General features: G+C 50.8%; 1 protein-coding gene across 1 annotated transcript in view; it reads left to right on the forward strand.

Annotated features, from left to right (window-relative positions):
• Positions 1–26,636, forward strand: part of susd6 (sushi domain containing 6) — a 63,406-nt gene that overhangs the window by 17,308 nt on the left and 19,462 nt on the right. Inside the window, exon 2 of the mRNA XM_055885669.1 lies at positions 1,632–1,797. Within this exon, the coding sequence (XP_055741644.1) occupies positions 1,671–1,797 (127 nt within the window). The 5' untranslated portion in view covers positions 1,632–1,670. The remainder of the gene's footprint in view (positions 1–1,631; positions 1,798–26,636) is intronic.

Raw genomic sequence — 26,636 nt, forward strand, 5'->3', positions numbered from 1 at the left:
TCTGATACTGTCAGAGTAAACAGGACTATCTCTCTCTGTCTGTCTCTGATACTGTCAGAGTAAACAGGACTATCTCTCTCTGTCTGTCTCTGATACTGTCAGAGTAAACAGGACTATCTCTCTCTGTCTGTCTCTGATACTGTCAGAGTAAACAGGACTATCTCTCTCTGTCTGTCTCTGATACTGTCAGAGTAAACAGGACTATCTCTCTCTGTCTGTCTCTGATACTGTCAGAGTGTAAACAGTACTATCTCTCTCTGTCTGTCTCTGATACTGTCAGAGTAAACAGGACTATCTCTCTCTGTCTGTCTCTGATACTGTCAGAGTAAACAGGACTATCTCTCTCTGTCTGTCTCTGATACTGTCAGAGTAAACAGGACTATCTCCCTCTGTCTGAACCCTCTGTCTGTCTGTCCTGTTTACACTCTGACAGTATCAATCTCTCGCTCTCTCTGACTCTCTCAATTCAGTTGACTTTATTGACATTGACAATGGAAGTGTTTTACTTTCAAAGTAAACATATAAGAACGATGGTCAAAGACAGGATTATACCAGACTGTTTGTAATGAGGCAATAAGAACGATGGTCAAAGACAGGATTATACCAGACTGTTTGTAATGAGGCAATAAGAACGATGGTCAAAGACAGGAATATACCAGACTGTTTGTAATGAGGCAATAAGAACAATGGTCAAACCAGCCCATCAAATTGTCAGAGACTCCAGTCACCCAAGTCATAGACGGTTTTCTCTGCTACCACATGGCAAACGGTACCGGAGCACCAAGTCTTGGACCAAAAGGCTCCTTAACAGCTTCTACCACCAAGTTATAAGACTACTGAACAATTCATCAAAATGGCCACCGGACTATTTACATTGACCCCCCCCCCATTTGTTTTGTACACTGCTGCTACTCTGCTGCTACTCTTTGTAAATAAGAATTTGTTCTTAACTGGCTTACCTAGATACATTTTTCATTGTATTATTGACTGTATGTTTGTTTTACTCCATGTGTAACTCTGTGTTGTTGTATGTGTCGAACTGCTTTGCTTTATCTTGGCCAGGTCGCAATTGTAAATGAGAACGTGTTCTCAGTTTGCCTACCTGGTTAAATAAAGGTGAAATAAAAAAATAAAATCTATTTTTACATGTAGGTGTAGATGCATGACACGTCCGGAGCCCTATGTCCGGAGCCCTATGTCCGGAGCCCTATGTCCGGAGCCCTATGTCCGGAGCCCTATGTCCGGAGCCCTATGTCCGGAGCCCTATGTCCGGAGCCCTATGTTCAGACTACTAAAGCTGCATGAACTGTCAAATCTAGACACAGCCTTGGTTGGGCGGTACAAGTTAGTGAATTGAGCCTCGGGACCAGCTGGCTGAGGGGACTCGTCTCTATGGTCACCTCTTGGCATCTCTCTCTCCTCCTGAGCAGATCCGCGCGCTACACACACTGTCAATCTGCCATCCACTTGATTAGTAATCTAACTGAAATGTGCTGCGGAGAGTTCAGACTGCAGAGTAAACCCTCTGCCTCTCTCACGTTCTCCCTCTGTTATCTAATCATTGCTGCATGTTGATACTGTACTAATCTGCCCCCCCCCCCCCCCCCCCCCCCCCCCGCGCCACCCTGCAGGTTAGGCCTTAGAGGACTGTAGAGTTTCCAGGGGAAAAGATGAGTGATGGAATGGTATTGTGTGAGACGAGAGCCCTGGCCTCCTCTTCCTCTCCAGTCCACAGGCTGGCTACGTCTGCAATCCTCTTCCTCCTCCTCTCCCTGCTCCACCACGGGCACGCATCAGGTAAGAGACAGCGCCATCCAAAGAAATACCCACACTGACGCAGCACTGACGCACTGACGCAGCACAGACACGCTGACGCAGCACAAACACGCTGACGCAGCACAGACACGCTGACGCAGCACTGACACGCTGACGCAGCACTGACACGCTGACGCAGCACAGACGCGCTGACGCAGCACAGCCGCGCTGACGCAGCACAGCCGCGCTGACGCAGCACAGACGCGCTGACGCAGCACAGACACGCTGACGCAGCACAGACACGCTGACGCAGCACAGACACGCTGACGCAGCACAGACACACAGACACACTGACGCAGCACAGACACACTGACGCAGCACAGACACACTGACGCAGCACAGACACGCTGGCGCAGCACAGACACGCTGACGCAGCACAGACACGCTGACGCAGCACAGACACGCTGACGCAGCACAGACACGCTGACGCAGCACAGACACACAGACACGCTGACGCAGCACAGACACACTGACGCAGCACAGACACACTGACGCAGCACAGACACGCTGACGCAGCACAGACACGCTGACGCAGCACAGACACGCTGACGTAGCACAGACACGCTGACGCAGCACAGACACGCTGACGCAGCACAGACACGCTGACGCAGCACAGACACACTGACACGCTGACGTAGCACAGACACGCTGACGTAGCACAGACACTCTGACGCAGCACAGACACTCTGACGCAGCACAGACACACTGACGCAGCACAGACACACTGACGCAGCACAGACACACTGACGTAGCACAGACACGCTGGCGCAGCACAGACACGCTGGCGCAGCACAGACACGCTGGCGCAGCACAGACACGCTGACGCAGCACAGACACACGGACGCAGCACAGACACACTGACGCGGCACAGACACACTGACGCAGCACAGACACGCTGACGCAGCACAGACACACTGACACTCTGACGCAGCACAGACACACTGACGCAGCACAGACACGCTGACGCAGCACAGACACGCTGACGCAGCACAGACACGCTGACGCAGCACAGACACGCTGACGCAGCACAGACACGCTGACGCAGCACAGACACGCTGACGCAGCACAGACACACTGACGCAGCACAGACGCACTGACGCGGCACGGACGCAGCACTGACACACTGACGCAGCACAGACGCGCTGACGCAGCACAGACGCGCTGACGCAGCACAGACGCGCTGACGCAGCACAGACGCGCTGACGCAGCACAGACGCGCTGACGCAGCACAGACGCGCTGACGCAGCGCTGACGCAGCACAGACACGCTGACGCAGCACAGACACACTGACGCAGCACAGACACACTGACGCACCACAGACACACTGACGCAGCACAGACACACTGACGCAGCACAGACACACTGACGCACCACAGACACACTGACGCAGCACAGACACACTGACGCGGCACAGACACGTTGACGCAGCACTGACACGCTGACGCAGCACTGACACGCTGACGCAGCACAGACACACTGACGCGGCACAGACACGCTGACGCGGCACTGACACGCTGACCCAGCACTGACACGCTGACGCAGCACAGACACACTGACGCAGCACAGACACGCTGACGCAGCACAGACACGCTGACGCAGCACAGACACGCTGACGTAGCACAGACACGCTGACGCAGCACAGACACGCTGACGCAGCACAGACACGCTGACGCAGCACAGACACACTGACACGCTGACGTAGCACAGACACGCTGACGTAGCACAGACACTCTGACGCAGCACAGACACTCTGACGCAGCACAGACACACTGACGCAGCACAGACACACTGACGCAGCACAGACACACTGACGTAGCACAGACACGCTGGCGCAGCACAGACACGCTGGCGCAGCACAGACACGCTGGCGCAGCACAGACACGCTGACGCAGCACAGACACACGGACGCAGCACAGACACACTGACGCGGCACAGACACACTGACGCAGCACAGACACGCTGACGCAGCACAGACACACTGACACTCTGACGCAGCACAGACACACTGACGCAGCACAGACACGCTGACGCAGCACAGACACGCTGACGCAGCACAGACACGCTGACGCAGCACAGACACGCTGACGCAGCACAGACACGCTGACGCAGCACAGACACGCTGACGCAGCACAGACACACTGACGCAGCACAGACGCACTGACGCGGCACGGACGCAGCACTGACACACTGACGCAGCACAGACGCGCTGACGCAGCACAGACGCGCTGACGCAGCACAGACGCGCTGACGCAGCACAGACGCGCTGACGCAGCACAGACGCGCTGACGCAGCACAGACGCGCTGACGCAGCGCTGACGCAGCACAGACACGCTGACGCAGCACAGACACACTGACGCAGCACAGACACACTGACGCACCACAGACACACTGACGCAGCACAGACACACTGACGCAGCACAGACACACTGACGCACCACAGACACACTGACGCAGCACAGACACACTGACGCGGCACAGACACGTTGACGCAGCACTGACACGCTGACGCAGCACTGACACGCTGACGCAGCACAGACACACTGACGCGGCACAGACACGCTGACGCGGCACTGACACGCTGACCCAGCACTGACACGCTGACGCAGCACAGACACGCTGACGCAGCACAGACGCGCTGACGCAGCACAGACGCACTGACGCAGCACAGACGCGCTGACGCAGCACAGACGCGCTGACGCAGCACAGACGCACTGACGCAGCACTGACACGCTGACGCAGCACAGGCACACTGGCGCGGCACGGACGCAGCACAGACACACTGACGCGGCACTGACGCAGCACAGACGCGCTGACGCAGCACAGACACACTGACGCAGCACAGACACACTGACGCGGCACGGACACACTGACGCAGCACAGACACACTGACGCGGCACTGACGCAGCACAGACGCACTGACACAGCACAGACGCGCTGACGCAGCATACCCATTAATGTGTGGAGTCTTTGTACCCTCCCTCGGTTTTTCCTTTCTCTCCTCATCTTCGTTGCTCCAGAAGGTCGTTGCTTCGTTGCTCCTCCCCCTGCATCCCCCACACAAAAACACACTCCACACAGATTGCTTGAGAGCTTTGCTATATTTCCTTACTGACTCAGGCAGATGTCTGTGTGTAGGGGGGTGTGGTGGGATGCAGTGGCCCCAGGGACGCTTTTTTCAGACCTCTAATTGATTTCCCTTTTTAATGTGGCATCTGAAAATAGTTCCTCTCCTACCTACCCCTCTCCCTCTGTTCTCCTCTCTGTGGTGTGTGTGTGTGTTAAGGCTGGCACAATTATAACCATGTTACAGACGGTTATGGATGAAGACCGTCATGATAAATTCTTAACAACGTGATGAAACTTTGTTGCTCTTTGCTGAAACAAGCAAGGTGTTGTAGAGTCTCTCAGAGTCTTCGGTGGGGGATAGTAGATTGACATTGGCTAGTCATGTTGCTGTTGGTTACTTGTCTTGTTGGCTAGTCATGTTGCTGTTGGTTACTTGTCTTGTTGGCTAGTCATGTTGCTGTTGGTTACTTGTCTTGTTGGCAAGTCATGTTGCTGTTGGTTGCTTGTCTTGTTGGCTAGTCATGTTGCTGTTGGTTACTTGTCTTGTTGGCTAGTGATGTTGCTGTTGGTTACTTGTCTTGTTGGCTAGTCATGTTGCTGTTGGTTACTTGTCTTGTTGGTTAGTCATGTTGCTGTGGGTTACTTGTCTTGTTGGCTAGTGATGTTGCTGTTGGTTACTTGTCTTGTTGGCTAGTCATGTTGCTGTTGGTTACTTGACTTGTTGGCTAGTGATGTTGCTGTTGGTTACTTGTCATGTTGCTGTTGGTTACTTGTCTTGTTGGCAAGTCATGTTGCTGTTGGTTACTTGTCTTGTTGGCTAGTGATGTTGCTGTTGGTTACTTGTCTTGTTGGCTAGTCATGTTGCTGTTGGTTACTTGTCTTGTTGGCTAGTCATGTTGCTGTTGGTTACTTGTCTTGTTGGCTAGTCATGTTGCTGTTGGTTACTTGTCTTGTTGGCTAGTCATGTTGCTGTTGGTTACTTGTCTTGTTGGCTAGTCATGTTGCTGTTGGTTACTTGTCTTGTTGGCTAGTCATGTTGCTGTTGGTTACTTGTCTTGTTGGCTAGTGATGTTGCTGTTGGTTACTTGTCTTGCTGGCTAGTGATGTTGCTGTTGGTTACTTGTCTTGTTGGCTAGTGATGTTGTTGTTGGTTACTTGTCTTGTTGGCTAGTGATGTTGCTGTTGGTTACTTGTCTTGTTGGCTAGTGATGTTGCTGTTGGTTACTTGTCTTGTTGGCTAGTGATGTTGGTTACTTGTCTTGTTGGCTAGTGAATTTGTTGTTGGTTACTTGTCTTGTTGGCTAGTGATGTTGCTGTTGGTTACTTGTCTTGTTGGCTAGTGATGTTGCTGTTGGTTACTTGTCTTGTTGGCTAGTGATGTTGTTGTTGGTTACTTGTCTTGTTGGCTAGTGATGTTGCTGTTGGTTACTTGTCTTGTTGGCTAGTGATGTTGCTGTTGTTTACTTGTCTTGTTGGTTACTTGTCTTGTTGGCTAGTGATGTTGCTGTTGGTTACTTGTCTTGTTGGCTAGTGATGTTGCTGTTGGTTACTCGTCTTGTTGGCTAGTCATGTTGCTGTTGGTTACTCGTCTTGTTGGCTGGAGATTTAGCGGTTGGTTACTCGTCTTGTTAGCTGGAGATTTAGCGGTTGGTTACTCGTCTTGTTGGCTGGAGATTTAGCGGTTGGTTACTCGTCTTGTTGGCTGGAGATTTAGCGGTTGGTTACTCGTCTTGTTGGCTGGCGATTTAGCGGTTGGTTACTCGTCTTGTTGGCTGGCGATTTAGCGGTCGGTTACTCGTCTTGTTGGCTGGCGATTTAGCGGTCGGTTACTCGTCTTGTTGGCTGGAGATTTAGCGGTTGGTTACTCGTCTTGTTGGCTAGTCATGTTGCTGTTGGTTACTCGTCTTGTTGGCTGGAGATTTAGCGGTTGGTTACTCGTCTTGTTAGCTGGCGATTTAGCGGTTGGTTACTCGTCTTGTTAGCTGGAGATTTAGCGGTTGGTTACTCGTCTTGTTGGCTGGAGATTTAGCGGTTGGTTACTCGTCTTGTTGGCTGGCGATTTAGCGGTTGGTTACTCGTCTTGTTGGCTGGCGATTTAGCGGTCGGTTACTCGTCTTGTTGGCTGGCGATTTAGCGGTCGGTTACTCGTCTTGTTGGCTGGAGATTTAGCGGTTGGTTACTCGTCTTGTTGGCTGGAGATTTAGCGGTTGGTTACTCGTCTTGTTGGCTGGCGATTTAGCGGTTGGTTACTCGTCTTGTTGGCTGGAGATTTAGCGGTTGGTTACTCGTCTTGTTGGCTGGAGATTTAGCGGTTGGTTACTCGTCTTGTTGGCTGGCGATTTAGCGGTTGGTTACTCGTCTTGTTGGCTGGCGATTTAGCGGTTGGTTACTCGTCTTGTTAGCTGGAGATTTAGCGGTTGGTTACTCGTCTTGTTGTTTGGAGATTTAGCGGTTGGTTACTCGTCTTGTTAGCTGGAGATTTAGCGGTTGGTTACTCGTCTTGTTGGCTGGAGATTTAGCGGTTGGTTACTCGTCTTGTTGGCTGGAGATTTAGCGGTTGGTTACTCGTCTTGTTGGCTGATGAAAAGTAAATGTTGGACAGTTGTTCTAACGTCTTCAAATGACACATTGGAATTCAGTAAGAAGGGGACCTCACATCATTCCATCCTCAACTTGCATGTTCTGTTAAGATGAATTACCATAATGTGATTTCTGTCATTCTGAACATCGTGGCTGGACGCCCTAATCAGGTTAGGAACCCAATGCATATGTGCCCGGTAAATGTCCGGTCAATTTAAAATGCTGCTGGTCAAATGTCTGTGACCGCATTCTCCTAACTGTGTGTGTGTGCCTCTGCCAATGTCGCGGCCCATATATTCCCAACAGATCAAAGAGATGGCATACCTGGCAGAAACATATTATTATTATCAGCTGTACAGGCCCATGTTTATTTGATATCTCTCTCATCCTCTGGTCTAGGGCTGGATTGGTCTCCTTTACCCTTTTAGTCTCTGACTTTGTCTGAATCTTTTTCCTCTGTCCTTGTTTCCTATTTAATTCCTCTCAAAGCTCATTGGAGGAGGAGGTCAGAGGGAGGTACCTTAGATCATTCCTCCTCCCAATGAGCTTTGGGAGGAACTGAGGAAACCAGTACGGAGGTAGCAAGGATTTTGATGTTTTGAAACATCCCAGGCCTTCATTTCCTCCCCTCTAGCCATCTCACCGTGTACCCCATCATAACACATTATTCCCACAGGACACATCACATACAGGAGCCCGGAGGATTCATCTGGTGGAGCGTTTCATGAATATCAAATTCCATTACTCTTGACAGGCTTATTCCAGCCACAGAAAAAACAAAGTCACGGCAGGGGAATAGAGATGAATACTGAGCAGACATGTAGAACTATTCGTCGGGCATATTAAGACTTGTTGTGTCGAACAGGCTTCAAAGAATGTTGCCGAACAGGCTTCACAGGAACATCGGAGGCACAGGCTTCACCGGAACATTGAAGGCACAGGATGTGAAAACGGATGTATCGAGAGGTTGTACACGCATGCCTCTACGCTACAGTATGTTATTCTGTAACACACACACACACCTGTCATAAACTCACAACAAGGGGAAGCGGCTGTCTCTAGATGGCTGTGTAGTTCCAGAGAATGTGATCACAGAGAGATGGTCAGTAGGGGGAATAAAGAGGACAGAGGATAGGAAGTAAAGTGCAGTTCCCACTATTTTTTTTTATAAGTTGTTAATTCATTGTAGTCAGTTACAATAAGCTCTCTGTCTCTCCCTCTGAGACCTAGGTCTGAGGAGATCTCTGCTCTGATTCAGTCTCTTGACTTTTCTAGTAGCATAGCATTTACCAGATGTTTAGGACTAAATCTCTTACTGATTCCGAGGAAAGGCTGGGCAGGAAGTGAACAGTGGGGGTTAAAAGTCACTCTCTCACACAGACCAGGTCCCGGTTTCCCAGAAGAAACATACGGCTAAGTTAATCACTAGACCCATAGGATCCTATTGTTCCAAGAGGATCTTCGCATGATGCTTTTAGGAAACCGGGCCCTGGTCTCTGTGTGTGTGAGTGTGTGTGAGTGTGTGCGAGAGAGAGAGATACTCCCCTCTGGTCCAGAACAAACTAAAGAGAGGAGTGGAGGACAGTGGACATGAAGCTAGGGTTAGGGATGAACTGGGATATGGAGGAGGACAGTGGACATGAAGCTAGGGTTAGGGATGAACTGGGATATGGAGGAGGACAGTGGACATGAAGCTAGGGTTAGGGATGAACTGGGATATGGAGGAGGACAGTGGACATGAAGCTAGGGTTAGGGATGAACTGGGATATGGAGGAGGACAGTGGACATGAAGCTAGGGTTAGGGATGAACTGGGATATGGAGGAGGACAGTGGACATGAAGCTAGGGTTAGGGATGAACTGGGATATGGAGGAGGACAGTGGACATGAAGCTAGGGTTAGGGATGAACTGGGATATGGAGGAGGACAGTGGACATGAAGCTAGGGTTAGGGATGAACTGGGATATGGAGGAGGACAGTGGACATGAAGCTAGGGTTAGGGATGAACTGGGATATGGACAGTGGACATGAAGCTAGGGTTAGGGATGAACTGGGATTTGTCTACCACTGATGAGCTCTCACTGCTGAGGGTAATCTCAGACTGAACAGGCTGCTGCCGTTGGTTCTGGAAACACTTTGGTTTCTCTTTGTGTGAATAACTCTTGTATAAGACGTTTTGTCTTTTAGTTAAGTTGTGAAATGATTCTTGTGAAAAAGAGAAGAGAAGTTGGGGCTCGTCTAGGAACATTGTGATAATTAGAGTGTATGCTAGGCTATACGTCACCATGGCTGCCTGGCTCTGACCACACGGCAGAGGAAAATGTCAAGACCAGCCATGCCTTAGATATCTGGGAGTGTGTGTCAGCGTATTGGTGCGGAGTGTAGAGCGAGTTTCCTAAAGGCTGGAGCCACGACCTCCTCGCCCGCTCCAATTTCTCTCCAGCATGCATTTGTAGTCTACTTGTGTGCTGCTTTAGCCCCTTGCTTTAGCTACTGTCATGTAGTTCGCTAAATATTTTCGTAGAGAAACTGATAAAACACACACAGGTTCTAAATCAAGGTGACTTACAAAGATGAGAAGGACCAAGAGCAAGAGAGGTAGTGTGGTGATGTAGTGTCCACAACTGAAGAATCATTGTGGAATCTGACAAAACACGTATCCCATAAGCAGTGGTGGAAAAACTACCCAATTGTCATACTTGAGTAAAAGTGTAGATACCTTTTTTAATAGGAAGTTACTCAAGTTAAAGTGAAAGTAACCCAGTAAAATACAACTTGAGTAAAAGTCTAAAAGTATTTGGTTCTAAATAATACTTAAGTATCAAAAGTAAAAGTATAAATCTTTACAAATTCCTTATATTAAGCAAAGCAGACTGCACCATTTACGGATAGCCAGGGGCTACACTCAAACACTCATTTACAAACTATATATTTGTGTTTACGCGTGCCTTAGCCTTCAGAAATCTGCATTTCAAAAGGCAGACATCAACAAATCAGCATTTTTCTTTTTTTTCTTTCAACTGTGTGTTATTTTGAAAGTCGAACGTGATAAAAAATAAAAAAATTGCCTTCAATCGAGTAATCAAGGGCGAGAAACTATATTTTTTCTGCACACAAAATACATTTGTGCAACACCATCGGCAGAAAAGTAAATTGAGCTTAGCATATGAAAAAGCGAGGTATTTTTTTGCAGAAACTAAGCATGGCCATCATATTTCTACTGTTTATCGTAGAAAGAATTCAGCCAGCTCCATTTTACTACTGTTTTTAAGTTAATCTGGAGGAAAAACAACATGGGAGAAAAGTTTCTGAATGGTGTAATTTCATTGGTCAAGATGAGAGCAAAGGTTATTTTATCTGAGTGGAGAAGGGCAACTGAAGCACAAAATGTGCCCTTTAAAAAAAATATATATATAATAATTTTTATTCCCAATATTTAGCGTGAAACCTGACTGAAGCCGAGCAGAATTTACAATAAGACTCATTATACATCTGCAAGTAGATACTTTTGTCTTTCCTTTTCTGCGTGAAAAACAGAATCCTGCGTTTAACATGACATTTGGTGTGTGTGTGTGTGTGTGTGTGGACCCCATATGTGTTCTTCTAAACGTTGTCGTTCTCACGATAACTACAGAGGCAGGCAGGCGGGGTCATATATATTTTATATATAAAAACCACAGTGCTGTTCTGGCTCAGTCTGCTCAGTTTTCTGTTCTCTTTCTCAGCCTCATACAGGAAGTCGTCTAACCCTAAACCACGAGCCTATCTAGTAAACAAAGCCTGCCAGAAACAATGGCCTTTGTCTTCTGTTCTGTAAACCAGGTGGTGTTTTGCATGTTCCTTCCAAGGCATCCCCCTAAAGAGCTGTTAGTCAGCCCCTCCAGGCTCAGCCCCTCCAGGCTCAGCCCCTCCAGGCACAGCCCCTCCAGGCACAGCCCCTCCAGGCACAGCCCCTCCAGGCACAGCCCCTCCAGGCACAGCCCCTCCAGGCACAGCCCCTCCAGGCTCAGCCCCTCCAGGCACAGCCCCTCCGGGCTCAGCCCCTCCGGGCTCAGCCCCTCCGGACACAGCCCCTCCGGGCTCAGCCCCTCCGGGCACAGCCCCTCCGGGCTCAGCCCCTCCGGGCTCAGCCCCTCCGGGCTCAGCCCCTCCGGGCTCAGCCCCTCCGGGCTCAGCCCCTCCGGGCTCAGCCCCTCCGGGCTCAGCCCCTCCGGGCTCAGCCCCTCCGGGCTCAGCCCCTCCGGGCACAGCCCCTCCGGGCTCAGCCCCTCCAGGCACAGCCCCTCCAGCCTGCCCTGCTCAGGGAGGAGAGAAGGAGTAAACCAGTATGCTGCTTCTGTTGAAATGTGAGGACAAAGAAGTGTTTGAGCAGGGTGTTGGAGTTGGACGGAGCCCACATTCAGCTAGATCACTGGAAAGTCATTAGTGTGTGTGTGTGTGTGTGTGTGTGTGTGTGTGTGTGTGTGTGTGTGTGTGTGTGTGTGTGTGTGTGTGTGTGTGTGTGTGTGTGTGTGTGTGTGTGTGTGTGTGTGTGTGTGTGTGTGTGTGTGTGGCTCTGTGTGTGTGTGTGGCTCTGTGTGTGTGTGTGGCTCTGTGTGTGTGTGTGGCTCTGTGTGTGTGTGTGGCTCTGTGTGTGTGTGTGGCTCTGTGTGTGTGTGTGTGTGTGTGGCTCTGTGTGTCTGTGTGTGTTTGGCTCTTTGTGTGTTTGGCTCTGAAATGTGTTTTAGCACTTGCTTAGTTTCTTTGTGTGTGTTCAGTTTCTGTTTCGTGCTGTTTGTGGGGGATTACGGCTCTTCTTGTGTTTGACTTCTCTTTTCTCAGCTCAGGTGTGTGTGTGTTTTCTCCTTACAACACCGTAGTGTGTTTAACTTCTCTCTCTTCACTTCCTGCAGCTAGACAAGAGGAAGGTCTAAGGTCCACTGTTACAACCACACTGAAGAAGTGTAGTTAGTTAACATGTCACTGACCTTAGTCAATGGGCGGTGAATGACGAGCCAGCTCTCTGTAGTGAAGCTTAGTGAATGTCAGAGCAGGGGGTGAGACGAGGTGTGGCCACTTTACCAACGTGACCAGGCTATCTCCCAACATGGCTGCCTGACTACGAGGGTGTAGGTGGAGGAGGACGTTGCCCTCGAGCACTAACTGAAAGCCAGACTGGTGTTCATCGGGACACATGGTAGGCTAACGCCACACTAATGCAGAGTTGACCCAGCCGATGATGCCATGGACCGTTCATCTTGTATGTATGATGCACACTGTAACATTTAGCTAGACAAATGGACAGCATCCGACCACTGCATGTCCATTTCTATCATTTTTGGTTTCAACATTATAGATGTTGTTGACATTCCATATTTATGCTAAACTCACCTCTACGGTCTTTCTTGGCATGGGGAAAAATATGTTTACTTTGCCAAAGCAACTAAAAAAAAATCCTTAAACAAAAGTCTCTCTCATATTTATGTATATATTTATATATATATTGTTGTCCAGCATGGTAGAGAAGAGCACTTTGTGTCCATTTAGATAACAGGCTGACATTACTGTGTTTAACTGTCCTAAACAAATTACTCCATTTCATCTTTCTCAATTAAATTCTATTTAAAGGGCTTTATTGGCATGGGGGGAAAATGTTTACATTGCCAAAGGAAGTGGAAAAAAAGTGAAGCGGAGTCTGACATCATGGTTAGGTCCATATTTAGTCACAGAGAAAGGTCAGGCGGGGTCAGAGTCTGGATGACAGTTACACTGGAGGATACATCAACGCCCACACACACAGAAACACACACCAACTGTTGCAGTGTGAGGCCAGCTTGTAGATAGCAGATCGTGTGTCACTGTCAATCCCTTTTGTGCTCCCCAGGGACATTCTCCCCTGTGGCCCCCCCCCAGGCAGATACTGCCAGTAAACGGCCCTACACAGAGACGGCAGACCCTACTCTGGCCCCCCAGGCAGATACTGCCACTAAACAGCCCTACACAGAGACGGCAGACCCTACTCTGGCCCCCCAGGCAGATACTGCCACTAAACAGCCCTACACAGAGACGGCAGACCCTACTCTGGCCCCCCAGGCAGATACTGCCACTAAACAGCCCTACACAGAGACGGCAGACCCTACTCTGGCCCCCCAGGCAGATACTGCCACTAAACAGCCCTACACAGAGACGGCAGACCCTACTCTGGCCCCCCAGGCAGATACTGCCACTAAACGGCCCTACACAGAGACGGCAGACCCTACTCTGGCCCCCCAGGCAGATACTGCCACTAAACAGCCCTACACAGAGACGGCAGACCCTACTCTGGCCCCCCAGGCAGATACTGCCACTAAACGGCCATACACAGAGACGGCAGACCCTACTCTGGCCCCCCAGGCAGATACTGCCACTAAACAGCCCTACACAGAGACGGCAGACCCTACTCTGGCCCCCCAGGCAGATACTGCCACTAAACAGCCATACACAGAGACGGCAGACCCTACTCTGGCCCCCCAGGCAGATACTGCCACTAAACAGCCCTACACAGAGACGGCAGACCCTACTCTGGCCCCCCAGGCAGATACTGCCACTAAACAGCCCTACACAGAGACGGCAGACCCTACTCTGGCCCCCCAGGCAGATACTGCCACTAAACAGCCCTACACAGAGACGGCAGACCCTACTCTGGCCCCCCAGGCAGATACTGCCACTAAACGGCCCTACACAGAGACGGCAGACCCTACTCTGGCCCCCCAGGCAGATACTGCCACTAAACAGCCCTACACAGAGACGGCAGACCCTACTCTGGCCCCCCAGGCAGATACTGCCACTAAACAGCCCTACACAGAGACGGCAGACCCTACTCTGGCCCCCCAGGCAGATACTGCCACTAAACAGCCCTACACAGAGACGGCAGACCCTACTCTGGCCCCCCAGGCAGATACTGCCACTAAACAGCCCTACACAGAGACGGCAGACCCTACTCTGGCCCCCCAGGCAGATACTGCCACTAAACAGCCCTACACAGAGACGGCAGACCCTACTCTGGCCCCCCAGGCAGATACTGCCACTAAACAGCCCTACACAGAGACGGCAGACCCTACTCTGGCCCCCCAGGCAGATACTGCCACTAAACAGCCCTACACAGAGACGGCAGACCCTACTCTGGCCCCCCAGGCAGATACTGCCACTAAACAGCCCTACACAGAGACGGCAGACCCTACTCTGGCCCCCCAGGCAGATACTGCCACTAAACAGCCCTACACAGAGACGGCAGACCCTACTCTGGCCCCCCAGGCAGATACTGCCACTAAACAGCCCTACACAGAGACGGCAGACCCTACTCTGGCCCCCCAGGCAGATACTGCCACTAAACAGCCCTACACAGAGACGGCAGACCCTACTCTGGCCCCCCAGGCAGATACTGCCACTAAACAGCCCTACACAGACTCATATGCTGTTCAAAACAGACCCTGGTAACTCGTGGACAGCCGCCTGGTAACTCGTGGACAGCCGCCTGGTAACTCGTGGACAGCCGCCTGGTAACTCGTGGACAGCCGCCTGGTAACTCGTGGACAGCCGCCTGGTAACTCGTGGACAGCCGCCTGGTAACTCGTGGACAGCCGCCTGGTAACTCGTGGACAGCCGCCTGGTAACTCGTGGACAGCCGCCTGGTAACTCGTGGACAGCCGCCTGGTAACTCGTGGACAGCCGCCTGGTAACTCGTGGACAGCCGCCTGGTAACTCGTGGACAGCCGCCTGGTAACTCGTGGACAGCCGCCTGGTAACTCGTGGACAGCCGCCTGGTAACTCGTGGACAGCCGCCTGGTAACTCGTGGACAGCCGCCTGGTAACTCGTGGACAGCCGCCTGGTAACTCGTGGACAGCCGCCTGGTAACTCGTGGACAGCCGCCTGGTAACTCGTGGACAGCCGCCTGGTAACTCGTGGACAGCCGCCTGGTAACTCGTGGACAGGCAGTTGGGAGATGAACATCAGAGTTGTGGCAGTTGGTGTTTTGAACAGAACACATGCAGTATAAATGGAATGCAGTGTTTTGAACAAACCAGAGATGAAACTCAACAGCAGAGGTGTAATTTATGAAGTGGTCTGTCACTCTCTGGTCTCTGTGTTTGGGGGGGGGGGTGTCTGGTCTGACAGAGGCTGCTCTATTTGTTTGGAGCTGAGAGTAAGAATGTCTGCCTTCCAGCTGGCCGGGCTTTCCCCTGTTCCCCACTGCCCAAACGTACCATGCCCATCTGCTCCTAGAAAGTGTGTGTGCGTCCCTGTGTGTTTTTAGTTAGCGGGTCAGCCCGACTATAGCCCTTGACCTCTCATCCATAATCGACCTTGGTAGATAGGAGAGTTCAGTCGTCTCTCCTATTCAGCGTCAGCCTGCTCAATGATCTTCTGTAGTGAAAGGAGACAATAGGCCGCAGTACAGACAGGTGGCTGGCCTCCTAGTTAAAACACTTTCATTTCAGCGTTATAGAGGAAGGGCCTGTGAGATCTAGTATTTGTGTGGTCTCAATGAAACCGAGTAGGCAGCCTATGCATGGGCGGAGAATCACGTGGCAGTTCTTTTCCCCCAATTTTTTTAATAAATTGATTATTCATTTTATTTGTCTCTGTCCTCAAATCGTTTTCCTAAAAGGTAGGACACAGCTGTGTGATATCTGCTGATATAGCCCAGTAATACCGATAGCCTAATATAATGGGCCACGGTGAGATTCTCTGGTAATTTAACCTAGTTCTTAGGTTATTTTTGTGCATATTGCCTATAGGGTGTAAAATTGCTAGGCCCATGGCTGGCAGGTGAGCTGTGTCACATATATACCTGAAATAACATGGCAGGACTGTGGTTGGGTCGGGACCAGTTCTTGTGGTAACGGGTGACAGCCAGTGGTATGAAAGGCGGCAGCGGGATGAATAAATCACCCCTGCTTAGACCTCGTGTGTGTGTGTGTGTGTGTGTGTGTGTGTGTGTGTGTGTGTGTGTGTGTGTGTGTGTGTGTGTGTGTGTGTGTGTGTGTGTGTGTGTGTGTGTGTGTGTGTGTGTGTGTGTGTGTGTGTGTGTGTGTGTGTGTGTGTGTGTGTGTGTGTGTGTGTGTGTGTGTGTGTGTGTGTGTGTGTGTGTGTGTGTGTGTGTGTGTGTGTGTGATGGAAGGGCCGGAGAGAGCTGACAGTGGAAATTAGAATTCTCTGGAACATGTTCTAACTTCCGTAGAACACTCTCTGAATCCTACAGCTCCATGACTTTATATAGCCTAGTTTCCTTTTCAACTGTGGTTCTGACAAACAGCTGTTGTTGGAAGGTCAAACAATGACTAGACTAACACGGGAAGGAAGATTGGGTGTCTGTGTATGTGGGGGGGGGGGGGGTTAAGGGGTGTGAATGTTTCAACAAAATTGGGATCCTTAACTGTAAGAAAAATCCCTAACCGAAAAACGATATTTTCCCACTAAATGTTAAATCGCAATGCAGTTATCACAAAACATTATGTTCTGCGTTAAAGCCGAATTAGACGATATGCTATAAAGGCCTGGGGAAAGTTGTAATTTAAATAAAACCAGAGAGGAAGGCTTTACTTAAGGCTATTTTGGGGTAATTTGCGAGGCATGCAAACATTTTTTTTTTACGGTTAAGGATCCTAATTTCTTTTAAACGTTTTAACATTTAAACCCCTAATGTCCACATACACACAGATTACCAAGACATATGCGCGCGGTTCCTTCTGCCTGCGCCCTCCTCTCTCTCCCTCACGCTAGCTCGCTTGCTCTTTCTCTTCACTAATGATGCAAGTGTGTGTTCAGTCTGTTGCGTGTAGAATATCCGAGCCCAGCCTTTCTTTAAAGTATGTGTCGCGACTTGTTAGATTAAATGTATCATTATTTCATGAATTACAGGAATTGGTTTGGCCAAGTGCAACAGTGCTCTCTGCTTGGCAGCGGTGTCAGTCTGGCAGCTGTGGGAGTGGGAGGGAGATGCCCGTGTGCTTTGCGGTTTACCACATCTGTTTCTGCAGTTTTCTTGAAGATCACTCCTCGACCCCGACGCTGCAGCTCTGTCAGCAGCAGATGATGCGCTGTCAGCCAATGACTTGTCATTCTCACTCGCCGCTGTCTAAATTAAGGGAGCACTATCTCTTATAGTAGTAAATGTGTTTTCACTTTCTAACAATCCCCTAATAGCTAGCAAGGTAAAGTTAGCCAAAGCTAGCTACTGTTAGTGCAACCCTAAGTAACAGTACAGATGAAGATGAAAAATGATCAGGCCTACGGTACATCTTACTGTAGAAATGATCAGGCCTACTGTACATCTTGCTGTAGAAATGATCAGGCCTACTGTACATCTTGCTGTAGAAATGATCAGGCCTACTGTACATCTTACTGTAGAAATTATCAGGCCTACGGTACATCTTACTGTAGAAATGATCAGGCCTACGGTACATCTTGCTGTAGAAATGATTGTTGAAAACAAGTCTTGGTTGGAGCTATTGCTGTTAAAATACAATTAAAACAATGTATTCTGAACTGGAATAAACTGATTGAAACTAAATGTTTTTGGAGAAAAACACACTCACACAGTTCTGGGTTGCTCATCTACAGCAGGAAGTGGTCTCCTGATTGGCTGAGAACCGGTTCTGGGTTGCTCATCTACAGCAGGAAGTGGTTTCCTGCCTGACTGAGAACCGGTTCTGGGTTGCTCCTCTACAGCAGGAAGTGGTCTCCTGCCTGACTGAGACCGGTTCTGGGTTGCTCATCTACAGCAGGAAGTGGTTTCCTGCCTGACTGAGAACCGGTTCTGGGTTGCTCATCTACAGCAGGAAGTGGTTTCCTGCCTGACTGAGAACCGGTTCTGGATTGCTCATCTACAGCAGGAAGTGGTCTCCTGCCTGACTGAGAACCGGTTCTGGGTTGCTCATCTACAGCAGGAAGTGGTCTCCTGCCTGACTGAGAACCGGTTCTGGGTTGCTCATCTACAGCAGGAAGTGGTCTCCTGCCTGACTGAGAACCGGTTCTGGGTTGCTCATCTACAGCAGGAAGTGGTCTCCTGCCTGACTGAGAACCGGTTCTGGGTTGCTCATCTACAGCAGGAAGTGGTCTCCTGCCTGACTGAGAACCAGTTCTGGGTTGCTCATCTACAGCAGGAAGTGGTCTTCTGCCTGACGGAGGAAGCAGTAGATGTTCTGATCCAGTTTGGCACCACATACCTATGAGTCAGGGTTCACAACTCTGGCATACTTAAATCAAGTACAGGGTTACACTGTCAAACTGAGCCCAGAATAGACATGCTTGTTGAAACTTCAACCAGCCACAAACCTATCATTAGAGCTTTGTTTGTTTTCTGGTTTACATCTGGGTGATGTGGTCAATCAGTTTATTCCAGTTCAGAATGAAAATCATTTATTATATTTGAACAGCAACAGTTCCCAACCTAGACTGTATTTTGAATTGGGAAAAAGCAACATGAATAGCTACCTCCTTCAGAATCTAGCCAGTAAAATAGCTACTAGCTATTTCGTCAATGTTAGACGCTGCTAGCAGTCTTAACCTTTAGCATAGACACCAACCGCTTTAGCCCGGATAATATCTGCCAGTCTGTACAGCGCAATATCAGCCCTGAGCATATCGGACCTCATCATAATGAGGACAACGTGATCGGTCTCTGTTCTGAAAATACTGACTCTTTAGGAGTCGATTCCTAGCTGAATCGAATCTTGACACTCACACAAATGGGAGTCAACTGCAGGAGTCGACGTGCAAGGAGTCAGGTAATCCATTATTTTGGAGTTGACTCCCCCACCAATACGTACGTCATCGCCGTTAACGTTGGGTAAAAATGGCAGAGAAAGGCCAGCGACAGCAGCAAAGTCCTGTATGACAATACTTTGAGAAGGAAATGCAGACTTTGGGAGGTGAATTGAGGGACAGTAATGGTAGTAAAGGTACATCTGAAAGGGGACGCACGGTGAGACCCAAACCGTTTCTGGCAGCAGCTGCATTGTGAATTCATCTGGAATTTTAGTAATTTTTCTTACATTTGTTTTCCGTTAACTATATTGTTTTCCATAGTCAGATCCCTAGTGTACACACACACACAGAGCTCAACCTAACACACACCGACTACGTTTCACACACACACACACACCACCCTTCGTTGTCTGGCATCCAGAGTGACTGGTCTGTAACAGTGTGCTCAGACGTGTTGCCTTCTGCCCCATGATCCTCCCTCACTGACTCCTCTCTCCCTACGGATACGTCAGCCTGTCTGTAAGGAGCATGACTTTCACCCCGCAGCATGTTCCCTTTTCAATTGCTCAATCTCTCGCTCTCTTTCTCCCGTCATACCTTTTTCTGCCTTTCTAGAGGACATTAAGCCACCAGCTCTCCTTCTCTCTGTCTGCTTCCCTCCTTGTCTGTCTCCCTCCCGCTCTGTCTGTCTGTCTCCCTCCCGCTCTGTCTGTCTCCCTCCCGCTCTGTCTGTCTGTCTCCCTCCCGCTCTGTCTGTCTGTCTCCCTCCCGCTCTGTCTGTCTGTCTCCCTCCCGCTCTGTCTGTCTGTCTCCCTCCCGCTCTGTCTGTCTGTCTCCCTCCCGCTCTGTCTGTCTGTCTCCCTCCCGCTCTGTCTGTCTGTCTCCCTCCCGCTCTGTCTGTCTGTCTCCCTCCCGCTCTGTCTGTCTGCTTCCCTCCTTGTCTGTCTCCCTCCCGCTCTGTCTGTCTGTCTCCCTCCCGCTCTGTCTGTCTGTCTCCCTCCCGCTCTGTCTGTCTGTCTCCCTCCCGCTCTGTCTGTCTGTCTCCCTCCCACTCTGTCTGTCTGTCTCCCTCCCGCTCTGACTGTCTGTCTCCCTCCCGCTCTGTCTGTCAACCCCCTCAGCCTCTCTACTGTCAATAGAGCCAACCTCCTCAGCCTTTCTACTGTCAATAGAGCCAAGCCTCTCTACTGTCAATAGAGCCAACCCCCTCAGCCTCTCTACTGTCAATAGTCAGCCTCCTCAGCCTCTCTACTGTCAATAGAGCCAACCTCCTCAGCCTCTCTACTGTCAATAGAGCCAACCCCCTCAGCTTCTCTACTGTCAATAGTCAGCCTCCTCAGCCTCTCTACTGTCAATAGAGCCAACCCCCTCAGCCTCTCTACTGTCAATAGAGCCAACCTCCTCAGCCTCTCTACGGTCAATAGAGCCAACCTCCTCAGCCCCTCTACTGTCAATAGAGCCAACCCCCTCAGCCTCTCTACTGTCAATAGAGCCAACCTCCTCAGCCTCTCTACTGTCAATAGAGCCAACCCCCTCAGCCTCTCTACTGTCAATAGAGCCAACCCCCTCAGCCTCTCTACTGTCAATAGAGCCAACCTCCTCAGCCTCTCTACTGTCAATAGAGCCAACCTCCTCAGCCTCTCTACTGTCAATAGAGCCAACCTCCTCAGCCTCTCTACTGTCAATAGAGCCAACCCCCTCAGCCTCTCTACTGTCAATAGAGCCAACCCCCTCAGCATCTCTACTGTCAATAGAGCCAACCTCCTCAGCCTCTCTACTGTCAATAGAGCCAACCCCCTCAGCCTCTCTACTGTCAATAGAGCCAACCTCCTCAGCCTCTCTACTGTCAATAGAGCCAACCCCCTCAGCCTCTCTACTGTCAATAGAGCCAACCTCCTCAGCCTCTCTACTGTCAATAGAGCCAAGCCTCTCTACTGTCAATAGAGCCAACCCCCTCAGCCTCTCTACTGTCAATAGAGCCAATCTCCTCAGCCTCTCTACTGTCAATAGAGCCAACCTCCTCAGCCTCTCTACTGTCAATAGAGCCAACCCCCTCAGCCTCTCTACTGTCAATAGAGCCAACCCCATCAGTCTCTCTACTGTCAATAGAGCCAACCTCCTCAGCCTCTCTACTGTCAATAGAGCCAACCCCCTCAGCCTCTCTACTGTCAATAGAGCCAACCCCCTCAGCCTCTCTACTGTCAATAGAGCCAACCTCCTCAGCCTCTCTACTGTCAATAGAGCCAACCCCCTCAGCCTCTCTACTGTCAATAGAGCCAACCCCCTCAGCCTCTCTACTGTCAATAGAGCCAACCTCCTCAGCCTCTCTACTGTCAATAGAGCCAACCTCCTCAGCCTCTCTACTGTCAATAGAGCCAACCCCCTCAGCCTCTCTACTGTCAATAGACCCAACTCCTCAGCCTCTCTACTGTCAATAGAGCCAACCCCCCTCAGCCTCTCTACTGTCAATAAAGCCAACCCCCTCAGCATCTCTACTGTCAATAGAGCCAACCTCCTCAGCCTCTCTACTGTCAATAGAGCCAACCCCCTCAGCCTCTCTACTGTCAATAGAGCCAACCTCCTCAGCCTCTCTACTACTGTCAATAGAGCCAACCCCCTCAGCCTCTCTACTGTCAATAGAGCCAACCCCCTCAGCCTCTCTACTGTCAATAGAGCCAACCCCCTCAGCCTCTCTACTGTCAATAGAGCCAACCTCCTCAGCCTCTCTACTGTCAATAGAGCCAAGCCTCTCTACTGTCAATAGAGCCAAGCCTCTCTACTGTCAATAGAGCCAACCCCCTCAGCCTCTCTACTGTCAATAGAGCCAATCTCCTCAGCCTCTCTACTGTCAATAGAGCCAACCTCCTCAGCCTCTCTACTGTCAATAGAGCCAACACCCTCAGCCTCTCTACTGTCAATAGAGCCAACCCCATCAGCCTCTCTACTGTCAATAGAGCCAACCTCCTCAGCCTCTCTACTGTCAATAGAGCCAACCCCCTCAGCCTCTCTACTGTCAATAGAGCCAACCTCCTCAGCCTCTCTACTGTCAATAGAGCCAACCCCCTCAGCCTCTCTACTGTCAATAGAGCCAACCCCCTCAGCCTCTCTACTGTCAATAGAGCCAACCCCCTCAGCCTCTCTACTGTCAATAGAGCCAACCTCCTCAGCCTCTACTGTCAATAGAGCCAACCCCCTCAGCCTCTCTACGGTCAATAGAGCCAACCCCCTCAGCCTCTCTACTGTCAATAAAGCCAACCCCCTCAGCATCTCTACTGTCAATAGAGCCAACCTCCTCAGCCTCTCTACTGTCAATAGAGCCAACCCCCTCAGCCTCTCTACTGTCAATAGAGCCAACCTCCTCAGCCTCTCTACTGTCAATAGAGCCAACCTCCTCAGCCTCTCTACTACTGTCAATAGAGCCAACCCCCTCAGCCTCTCTACTGTCAATAGAGCCAACCCCCTCAGCCTCTCTACTGTCAATAGAGCCAACCCCCTCAGCCTCTCTACTGTCAATAGAGCCAACCTCCTCAGCCTCTCTACTGTCAATAGAGCCAAGCCTCTCTACTGTCAATAGAGCCAAGCCTCTCTACTGTCAATAGAGCCAACCCCCTCAGCCTCTCTACTGTCAATAGAGCCAACCTCCTCAGCCTCTCTACTGTCAATAGAGCCAACCTCCTCAGCCTCTCTACTGTCAATAGAGCCAACACCCTCAGCCTCTCTACTGTCAATAGAGCCAACCCCATCAGCCTCTCTACTGTCAATAGAGCCAACCTCCTCAGCCTCTCTACTGTCAATAGAGCCAACCCCCTCAGCCTCTCTACTGTCAATAGAGCCAACCTCCTCAGCCTCTCTACTGTCAATAGAGCCAACCCCCTCAGCCTCTCTACTGTCAATAGAGCCAACCCCCTCAGCCTCTCTACTGTCAATAGAGCCAACCCCCTCAGCCTCTCTACTGTCAATAGAGCCAACCTCCTCAGCCTCTACTGTCAATAGAGCCAACCCCCTCAGCCTCTCTACGGTCAATAGAGCCAACCTCCTCAGCCCCTCTACTGTCAATAGAGCCAACCCCCTCAGCCTCTCTACTGTCAATAGAGCCAACCCCCTCAGCCTCTCTACCGTCAATAGAGCCAACCTCCTCAGCCTCTCTACCGTCAATAGAGCCAACCCCCTCAGCCTCTCTACCGTCAATAGAGCCAACCCCCTCAGCCTCTCTACTGTCAATAGAGCCAACCCCCTCAGCCTCTCTACTGTCAATAGAGCCAACCCCCTCAGCCTCTCTACTGTCAATAGAGCCAACCTCCTCAGCCTCTCTACTGTCAATAGAGCCAACCCCCTCAGCCTCTCTACGGTCAATAGAGCCAACCTCCTCAGCCTCTCTACTGTCAATAGAGCCAACCCCCTCAGCCTCTCTACTGTCAATAGACCCAACTCCTCAGCCTCTCTACTGTCAATAGAGCCAACCCCCTCAGCCTCTCTACTGTCAATAGAGCCAACCCCCTCAGCATCTCTACTGTCAATAGAGCCAACCTCCTCAGCCTCTCTACTGTCAATAGAGCCAACCCCCTCAGCCTCTCTACTGTCAATAGACCCAACTCCTCAGCCTCTCTACTGTCAATAGAGCCAACCCCCTCAGCCTCTCTACTGTCAATAAAGCCAACCCCCTCAGCATCTCTACTGTCAATAGAGCCAACCTCCTCAGCCTCTCTACTGTCAATAGAGCCAACCCCCTCAGCCTCTCTACTGTCAATAGAGCCAACCTCCTCAGCCTCTCTACTACTGTCAATAGAGCCAACCCCCTCAGCCTCTCTACTGTCAATAGAGCCAACCCCCTCAGCCTCTCTACTGTCAATAGAGCCAACCTCCTCAGCCTCTCTACTGTCAATAGAGCCAAGCCTCTCTACTGTCAATAGAGCCAAGCCTCTCTACTGTCAATAGAGCCAACCCCCTCAGCCTCTCTACTGTCAATAGAGCCAACCTCCTCAGCCTCTCTACTGTCAATAGAGCCAACACCCTCAGCCTCTCTACTGTCAATAGAGCCAACCCCATCAGCCTCTCTACTGTCAATAGAGCCAACCTCCTCAGCCTCTCTACTGTCAATAGAGCCAACCCCCTCAGCCTCTCTACTGTCAATAGAGCCAACCTCCTCAGCCTCTCTACTGTCAATAGAGCCAACCCCCTCAGCCTCTCTACTGTCAATAGAGCCAACCCCCTCAGCCTCTCTACTGTCAATAGAGCCAACCCCCTCAGCCTCTCTACTGTCAATAGAGCCAACCTCCTCAGCCTCTACTGTCAATAGAGCCAACCCCCTCAGCCTCTCTACGGTCAATAGAGCCAACCCCCTCAGCCTCTCTACTGTCAATAAAGCCAACCCCCTCAGCATCTCTACTGTCAATAGAGCCAACCTCCTCAGCCTCTCTACTGTCAATAGAGCCAACCCCCTCAGCCTCTCTACTGTCAATAGAGCCAACCTCCTCAGCCTCTCTACTGTCAATAGAGCCAACCTCCTCAGCCTCTCTACTACTGTCAATAGAGCCAACCCCCTCAGCCTCTCTACTGTCAATAGAGCCAACCCCCTCAGCCTCTCTACTGTCAATAGAGCCAACCCCCTCAGCCTCTCTACTGTCAATAGAGCCAACCTCCTCAGCCTCTCTACTGTCAATAGAGCCAAGCCTCTCTACTGTCAATAGAGCCAAGCCTCTCTACTGTCAATAGAGCCAAGCCTCTCTACTGTCAATAGAGCCAAGCCTCTCTACTGTCAATAGAGCCAACCCCCTCAGCCTCTCTACTGTCAATAGAGCCAACCTCCTCAGCCTCTCTACTGTCAATAGAGCCAACCTCCTCAGCCTCTCTACTGTCAATAGAGCCAACACCCTCAGCCTCTCTACTGTCAATAGAGCCAACCCCATCAGCCTCTCTACTGTCAATAGAGCCAACCTCCTCAGCCTCTCTACTGTCAATAGAGCCAACCCCCTCAGCCTCTCTACTGTCAATAGAGCCAACCTCCTCAGCCTCTCTACTGTCAATAGAGCCAACCCCCTCAGCCTCTCTACTGTCAATAGAGCCAACCCCCTCAGCCTCTCTACTGTCAATAGAGCCAACCCCCTCAGCCTCTCTACTGTCAATAGAGCCAACCTCCTCAGCCTCTACTGTCAATAGAGCCAACCCCCTCAGCCTCTCTACGGTCAATAGAGCCAACCTCCTCAGCCCCTCTACTGTCAATAGAGCCAACCCCCTCAGCCTCTCTACTGTCAATAGAGCCAACCCCCTCAGCCTCTCTACCGTCAATAGAGCCAACCTCCTCAGCCTCTCTACCGTCAATAGAGCCAACCCCCTCAGCCTCTCTACCGTCAATAGAGCCAACCCCCTCAGCCTCTCTACTGTCAATAGAGCCAACCCCCTCAGCCTCTCTACTGTCAATAGAGCCAACCCCCTCAGCCTCTCTACTGTCAATAGAGCCAACCTCCTCAGCCTCTCTACTGTCAATAGAGCCAACCCCCTCAGCCTCTCTACGGTCAATAGAGCCAACCTCCTCAGCCTCTCTACTGTCAATAGAGCCAACCCCCTCAGCCTCTCTACTGTCAATAGACCCAACTCCTCAGCCTCTCTACTGTCAATAGAGCCAACCCCCTCAGCCTCTCTACTGTCAATAGAGCCAACCCCCTCAGCATCTCTACTGTCAATAGAGCCAACCTCCTCAGCCTCTCTACTGTCAATAGAGCCAACCCCCTCAGCCTCTCTACTGTCAATAGAGCCAACCTCCTCAGCCTCTCTACTGTCAATAGAGCCAACCCCCTCAGCCTCTCTACTGTCAATAGAGCCAACCTCCTCAGCCTCTCTACTGTCAATAGAGCCAAGCCTCTCTACTGTCAATAGAGCCAAGCCTCTCTACTGTCAATAGAGCCAACCCCCTCAGCCTCTCTACTGTCAATAGAGCCAACCCCCTCAGCCTCTCTACTGTCAATAGAGCCAACCTCCTCAGCCTCTCTACTGTCAATAGAGCCAACCCCCTCAGCCTCTCTACTGTCAATAGAGCCAACCCCCTCAGCCTCTCTACTGTCAATAGAGCCAACCTCCTCAGCCTCTCTACTGTCAATAGAGCCAACCCCCTCAGCCTCTCTACGGTCAATAGAGCCAACCTCCTCAGCCTCTCTACTGTCAATAGAGCCAACCCCCTCAGCCTCTCTACTGTCAATAGAGCCAACCTCCTCAGCCTCTCTACTGTCAATAGAGCCAACCTCCTCAGCCTCTCTACTGTCAATAGAGCCAACCTCCTCAGCCTCTGTTCCTTTCCAGCAGTCTCATGTAATGAGTTTAACGCTCTGATAATGACGGCTTGACTCAAATCCCTGGATTAGAGAGAGATAAAGGGAGGCATGGGAACACAACACAACACCATCCATCCAACCACTCCAACCTAACAACAACAACAAAAGACTAACAAAGAAACCA

Source organism: Salvelinus fontinalis, chromosome 27, assembly GCF_029448725.1.
Source record: "Salvelinus fontinalis isolate EN_2023a chromosome 27, ASM2944872v1, whole genome shotgun sequence".
NCBI classification, from domain to species: domain Eukaryota; kingdom Metazoa; phylum Chordata; class Actinopteri; order Salmoniformes; family Salmonidae; genus Salvelinus; species Salvelinus fontinalis.